This window comes from Tigriopus californicus, chromosome 11 (assembly GCF_007210705.1).
Source record: "Tigriopus californicus strain San Diego chromosome 11, Tcal_SD_v2.1, whole genome shotgun sequence".
Lineage (NCBI taxonomy): Eukaryota > Metazoa > Arthropoda > Copepoda > Harpacticoida > Harpacticidae > Tigriopus > Tigriopus californicus.
The window spans coordinates 11859983-11867379 of record NC_081450.1 but is presented as its reverse complement, the minus strand read 5'-3'; the positions used below and the strand labels follow the sequence as shown (position 1 = coordinate 11867379).

Here is a 7397-nt window from a genome sequence, read left to right as displayed (position 1 = left end):
ATTCTAATTGTTGAATATTTCACACGTGTTCCAGAAAGGTTGCCGAATTGAACGCTTGAGCTAAAGTGTTCAATTTGGCTTGCGTCGTGGCTCAGAGAGCAACTAACGGTTATTAATGGTTCGCTCGTTGAAAAAGTGCCTCTACCTTTTGGTTGTTTTATCAGTACTCGCCATTCACTCATTCTATTACTTCTATGGCTACCCAGATCCTTATCAGTCCAATCCTTATCGACAGAACGAGAAGCTGCCCCAAGACAAAGATTCCAAAGAAGCAGGAAATGGTTCCCAAGGGAATCACGACAATAAGGAACAAGGTCTTTCAGATTCCGGGGCTGTCGCAGAACAACAACAACAACAACAACAAGAGCAAGGCAATAACCATGACAACCAAAATGCCGACAAACCTAATGAGAAAGAAGCCAATCAAAACGAAAACAACGATCACGAAGGGAATGAGAATAAAGCCGATTCCTAGGCGAGGAATTTAACTCGTATTAATTTAGTTACATATGAGGGGATACCATTTTTTGTATTAGATGAGCCATTTTGCGAATGATTTGCAACTCAATCCCGAAATACACACTTGTGGTTTGACTTGATGTCATCATTTCCATCACTTGCTTCCCTCCCTCATTTTATAACTTCTAACTGAGGATGATCTATGACCTCCTCCTGCCTCCACACTTACAAATATTCACTATTGCGCTTCATTGGCATTAAGCATCATATTGTCGTGACCTATAAGTTGAGAATGGGGGCGCCAGAACCTCTCGTATCGACTTTGGGGGAGCCTTATTGAGCTGACATGTGTCGAATTTATCCAACCAAAAAATATTGAACGGCCATAGGCGGGAATGGCATTTGCGAAAATTGAATTTTAAAGGAAATATTCGAAACCTCATCCCACCTAAATGGTTTGATTTTACAGTCATGAAGAGGACAGTGGACGAGGAGTGCATGGAATCTTTGACAGGGGTTGCTAATGGAAAGGTCAAATGGACGTATCTACCTACTTCTCCCTTGGCATGCATTCAAATGGGGGTCAACTGTCACCCAAGCCCAATCGTTGTGGTTTTGAGGCCTTGCGTCATCCTTCAAAGCTCTGTGACGACGATTACGCGACCTTTTGATTGTTTTTGTGCCGTTGATGACGCAATCTAGGAGGCTCCCTAATGTTGCTGGTGTTGCTCAAAAATCATGGCAACTTTTTCTGGCCCTCCCATGTCAAAAAGGTCACGGGCTCAAAAGTTCCTCCAGATGGCCTCGGGCAAGTAAATGTAGAATGAGTATTTGCGGTGAGTGCATCAAAACTGTACTTGGTCTGGGATGAGGTGGATTAATTAGTGTCGATGATGTCAAAAGTGAGCCTCCGAGACCTTAGATGCAAGTTGAAGCTTGGAATGATGGACTTGGCATTTGGTTGGTTAAGGAGTGCGATTGTGTCTGGTGTCAGGGTATGGCTGTTGAAACACATAATGGGAAGGTTGAAGTCATCGTCGATTTGCTCGACTTAAGTGCCCGATGGGGTTCAACGTAGAAGGGGGTGCGGTAGTCCTATGTTATGGGGATTATGAATTCATTGGTCTTTTGAACGGTTGTGGTGTCACATTTGAAAAGCCGTATAACCCTCACTTTCTACCATGTGAAGAAACTTCTACTTATCCATATTCTCACTCGTACATTATAATTCAATAATCAATTAGGGAAATTTGGACGGAGGACGATGGTATAATTCAACACAAAGTAGGAAGAATCCTGGTTTAGAGCATGATGACAACTGTTAAGTTGGGCATAGCGATTTGTGGTGCAGGAAAAGAAACTTATCTAGTAGAAATCTGTGGCGTTTGAGGGTGTGCCATGATGGCCGATGAGGGCGGGACTCGTGTCAGAAACACCACCGGTTATAAGGGGAAATTGTGATCTTAAAGGAGCGAAGAAGCAACGGCAAATCAGAAATGGTGCACGTGCAACCACCAAAATATTTTTATAGTTGGATATTTATAAAAACACCGTTCCTGTTTTGAAAAAGCTGCTTCACACTCACGGCTCATCGCAAGCTTTTTCGATAGAGGTAATTATTTCTGCAAAATACCCTTTCGACGACAAATGTGTCCCCGTAATAGAAAACGAGCAAAATTTCCACGAAACTTGCGATTGAATAATAAATGGTGATAGAAGTGACAAAAATAGCACCGGTTGATTAAGCATTGCCTAGATTTGTGCAATTGCAATGCCATGGCATATCCCACCTCAAGATGCTTCATTCTATACAGAGCCGAGATTTCCAAGATGTTATGAGTTCCAGTGCTTCCTAATTCAAACCACACAAAAGTAGTTTAGTGCACGTGCTTAGTTGTTGCGCGTGCTTTGACGGATATGTCACGGAGGACTCACAGGATCTTGTGCCTGAAGACAGTAAGAAGACAGTAAGAAGACGACGAAGAAGAAGATGATCACGGTGATCATGATTCCTTAACCAAGGCAAGGAGGCATCCCCCTAATCAGGGATGGGATGGCACCCACTTCAACAACTCCCTGCATGCCATACATGCATACGTACTTGCTCCCTTGCATGAACGCATGAACGGGCGCCGGATCTTGTCCAGGAGGTATAAAAGCCATTGACGCCGGTGGAATCGGTAGCAGTGCTCGTGTTACACCTGTAGGCTCCGTGTTTTATTTTGAAATAATGGCTCCTTTACTAAAAGTAGGTCTTCTTTGCCATTGCCAAAAGTTGGGTTTACTCCCAAGAGTCGAAATTACAATTTTCCTTACAGGTAATAATTGCAATGTGCCTGATCCTGGCCATTGAGGCCAATACTCGAGATGGACCTTTTGCTCCTCGCCGTAGACAGCCCAATGTGGCTGCCCGTAGTGGTCGTCAAAACTTGGATTTGGACGAGTTGATCGAAGAAGCCGAGGACTTGGAGATCCTGCGAGAAGGCAAGAACTTGGGCGAGATCTTCCCCTTCGTGGGCGGAGACCGAGGATCCCCGAGACCTCTTCCGGTTCAAAGACGCGGAGGCTCCGCCCGTCAGTTCCGGAATGAACCTAATATCCAGGATCATCATGATCACCACCAACATGATGAGAACTCCATTGAAGCCTTCGACGTTCGACCCTCGCGTCAAGGTCAAGGTGAGGATATAGCCTTGGATATCGGATCCATCGCTGCGGCTGGAGAGCGTTGCATCGACAAGGTTGTGATGGTAGAGGAGACCGAATATGACGACGAGATTGAGTGCCATCATAGTTACACTGAGCGGTGCCACACCACTTATACCACCGATTTTGAGCCTCAGCAAGAAGAGGAGTGCGAAGAGAACTTCCGCAAGGATTGCTTCATTGAATATAAGAAGGTGGCGTCCGATGAGCCCGTGAGGTAAGTTATTACTTGAAGGTTTGAGGGCTTGGAGTCGTAAATTGAAGTGTTGTCGGGAACGTGGCAATTAGCGAGAAGATCATAACCCAACTATAAAGTGAGTACAGACGCTTGAAGTTTTATTGCATTATGATAGCTTATTTGTTGTCTCACTTGAAAAGCTTTTATTAGGCTCCTCAGCGCGTTGAGAGTTATGTGAAAATTAACGGATCATGTGCATATATTTTTAAAAGGAGATTTCAAGTCAGGTTTGAAAGAATGGTGAAAAATCTTTCTTGACTCACGATTTTGAGTGCCGTGCATAGCTTCAAGGTGATATTCGTGACAAAGGAAAGCAATTTCGGCGAAATCACTTCCAACAAGGGGTGAAAGACCTTGAGTATATAAAAGAAGCCCATCACAAGCAATGAATTTGGTTTTGGTGACTTCAAGATTCTTATTCTTTCTAAATCACATCCTGCCTTGCTTATATTTTTCACGGAAAGCCGTTCCAAAATTACATCTTAAGTACAAACACAAGACAATTTCCGAAAATGTTTTTTTTGTTTTTTCAAGTTGAGTTTGAATGGTCCCTAGCCACGTTTTCTTCTTCCGTTCTTTTTTCTAAAACTTAACTGGAGTCTATCGATTAAAAGACAAGTGCCAAAAGAATCTCTTCTTATCAGATTTTTTTTAGCAAAGGAAGGCATTTCCCAAATTATTCTCTCTCATTTACAGATTCTGCCATACTCCCCTAATTTGTGAGGGTGAAGGTCCAGTCGAGTGCAAGACGGTTTACGAATCGCAATGTGAGACCAGGTATCATGAGCACGATGTCGAGGATGACATCGTTGATTGCGAAACTGTTCAGGTTAGTCTTTTTAGTTTAGTCCAAGGTAACTTTTTGTTTGAAGAGAGAATGAGGCCCCTCGCCAATAAGTTAGACAATATGGCTGATTTAGTTTTGAAATGAAGCTATGAACTTGATAAAAATGCTAATAGGGTGCAATTAATACCATTCACTCCCTTTTAAGTCTCATGAGTTGAAAATAAGAACCGATGTTTCACACATCCATTTAAGATGATCACTCCACATTTCAAATCATCCCATTGCCTTCAATTGCATCATTATCTTTTTAACAGGAGGAAAAGTGCGAGGACGTTTCGCAGGGCTACACCACGGAACAAAAGTGTACCAAGTGGCCCAAACAAGTGTGCAACACCAAACGGGAACAAGTGAAAAAATACACTCCGGAAACCGATTGTAAGAAGGTGGCCAGAGACCTTTGTGGACCGTCGGGATGCATTCCCCAAGCTGGGCCAGAGGAATGCTTTGACAAAAAAGAGACCGTGGTTCAAGAGGTTTGTCGGAATCTTGTTCATAGATTCTTCATTAAAGAGCACTTTAGTTGCCCTCACAATAATTTAGTATACGAATAAGTGACCACCAAAGAGAAGACAGGTTGCGTGAATTTGGCCACCCTCTTTAACGCGAGTAAATAAGTCTTGACTAGCATGGTGGGAAAAATGGCGAATAATTTCCGACACTTGTGGAATCAAAAGGCAATTAATTCATTTTTGTCCGTGCTTAGCATTGATTTAAACATTGTCTTGGGAGAAAACGAACAAAGCACGAATGAGGAGTTCAAAATATTTGTCCCTTGTTCTTTGCCAACATTGATTGCTGTGATATTCACATGAAATACCTCTACTGCGTTACATTGGCGAAAAATCCAAGGAACCTTGGTTCCTGGTTGAAAGTGTACGAAGATGGTAATCGTCTGAATTTGAATCTTTAAGTGCCCATTTATTTCCTCGTTGAGGGGTCGAAGATGGTTTTGCATTTATGTTCATGAACCGCCTATTGAGGAAAGTAGATAGGTAAAAGTTTTTGAATCGAGCTAATTTGACCAAAATGAGGATCTCAAATGAGAATACATGACCATGAAAACTCAAGATACTTTAGATGTGTAAAGGGAAGAATCAGCCGTAAGTCTGGTCGGTGTAAATATGACAAATATTATCATTTTGGCGTAGTCAGTTCATCAAAAAAAAGCCATGCAAGTCAACAAACCAGGATAATCAGATAACCTAGTTACAGTGATTGGGGTTTAATCACCACATAATTCATGATCGAGGACATTCCAGATTAAGCCAGAGCCCAGCACCTTCAAATCCAATGTTCTTGGTTCTAGAATTCGTTAATTTACACACCCTTAGGCTGAAAACAGGGTCAAGAATCAATATTAGACCGTTTAGACTCAAAATACCATCAAAAGTTTGGACCTTTAGAGATATCATGATACACGTGGTCTAGGCCCAACATAAATGTCCTCCTGCCATTCTTAAAGGCTCGAGAATAAGATTCAGTCTCTTACCGTCACCCTAAGCACATCTCATTCAAGGCTGTACTAAAATCAAAATAAGTATTGGCACATGAATGAAAAATGATTACTTTTTAAAATCAGGATGACAAAGGATTTCATATAAAAAAGTACATTTAAAATGAGAGTTACTTTTTAAATGGAAAAAGGTATCAAATCTAACTTAAATGAACACATAGTTGACAAAATTATGCGGTCATTTTTCCTTACTGGTATGATATTTCAAAGTTTGCACGTCTCGTTTTGGAATTTTTCAACTATTGATCCACTAGTTCATACTTTACGGCACTTTGAAATTGCCCAAATCCTGGAAACACTTTGCAATCTTTAGAATGGCGTTCCACATCCAGCAATCAAATCTTTAATGAAGACAACTTAGCCACCAAATCATATACGAGTATAAAATGATGTGTCAGTATATATCTTAGAGTGTCTTTAAAAGTGTTGATATACGTTTCTCATTTGGAAACCAACTCACTGCTCTTATGCATTTGATTCCATTGGCATGCCGATTGCAAAAAGTATCCCTAAGTGTGCCAACATTTATCTTGATCTATGTTCGAGCTTGGATCACATGTACCAGGGTGATTAAGATGCCAACGTCTTAAGTTTGTCAAAAGGCGTGTGTTTTTACATCGCCTAGTGGTTAGTTCATTTTGTCTGGACGTTTGCAATTGCAATAAATGCTTTGTTCTCCTAGGTTCCTGAGGAGACTTGCAACTTGGAGCCTCAGCGTTCTTGCAAACATGTGACTAAGCTCGTGCCTTTGCTCAAGCCCAGTGAAGAGTGCGTGGATATCCCCAAAGAAGTGTGCACTCGATCCCGAACCAACCCCCGAAAAGTCCAGAAACCAGTGGTCAAGAAGTGGTGTTACGTGCCTTCTGCCCAATCTGGATTGGCATAAGAGCAGAATGATACCCCATCCCCCCCATCTCCATTCATCCGGAATGCATCATTCTTACAGAATCTAGTCGATTGGCTTCTTGTCCATTCATACCCAAGTTTCCTCACCGTGCATCAATTGCAATTGTTACTTTTAGTGCCCTGTCCGTTGCCAAAGCACATTAAGAAATCAGCTCTTTCTTTCCAAGCTGACATTGATCTGGATCATATTTTCAAGTTGTATCTCTCTTTTTTGACGGTGGTGGAGCAACTTTGTCTCACGCTTGACGTGATGAAGAAAACAACAATAAAAGATGAAGTTCACGAATCGGATGATCAACTATGTAGGCAATGGCCAAAATGAATGGTGTTCAAAAGGATGGGAACCAAATTATCCAACATGCACCGAGTCTTGAAACGGAATTGCTACTTCGCTTCCGCTCATTGTCTGAATTGAGGGTAAATCAAAGTACGCAGTAGAGTAGAGACATAAAATAAAGAGCAATATCCCCTTTGTTGATAGCTCTGTGATCAAGGGATCATCAAATGAATAACTTGAAAGCATTTGTCCTGGTTGGTGAGCTTTTTATGAGCTGATTTGGCCAGACAAATCGTTGTTGGATTTTGAACAAGTATGAGAAGTATTGGTAGGATGTTGCACAGATAATAACTTGTATCTACATACAATAGATGATAAGAAAAGCACTACAATGATCGATCGCCCTTCCTCTTCTTCGAGCTCAAGATACTCTCTTCAAGCAATAAGTACT

The 7397-nt window shown here is 41.7% G+C and overlaps 1 protein-coding gene across 1 annotated transcript; it reads left to right on the top strand.

Moving 5' to 3' along the window:
• Window positions 1-2555: 2555 nt before the first annotated feature.
• LOC131890545 (uncharacterized) lies at window positions 2556-6955 on the top strand. The gene is made up of 5 exons (XM_059239909.1): window positions 2556-2707; window positions 2778-3382; window positions 4100-4232; window positions 4505-4723; window positions 6446-6955. Exons 1-5 carry the CDS (start codon window positions 2690-2692, stop codon window positions 6647-6649), a joined length of 1179 nt encoding a protein of 392 aa, XP_059095892.1. The 5' UTR covers window positions 2556-2689; the 3' UTR covers window positions 6650-6955.
• Window positions 6956-7397: the final 442 nt, after the last annotated feature.

What these genes read in the sequence shown, in the direction of transcription:
- LOC131890545 (XM_059239909.1), top strand. An exon ending in GCGTCCGATGAGCCCGTGAG is followed by an intron (nt 3,383 to 4,099) that starts GTAAGTTATTAC and finishes TCTCATTTACAG; the next exon opens with ATTCTGCCATACTCCCCTAA. An exon ending in TTGATTGCGAAACTGTTCAG is followed by an intron (nt 4,233 to 4,504) that starts GTTAGTCTTTTT and finishes TCTTTTTAACAG; the next exon opens with GAGGAAAAGTGCGAGGACGT.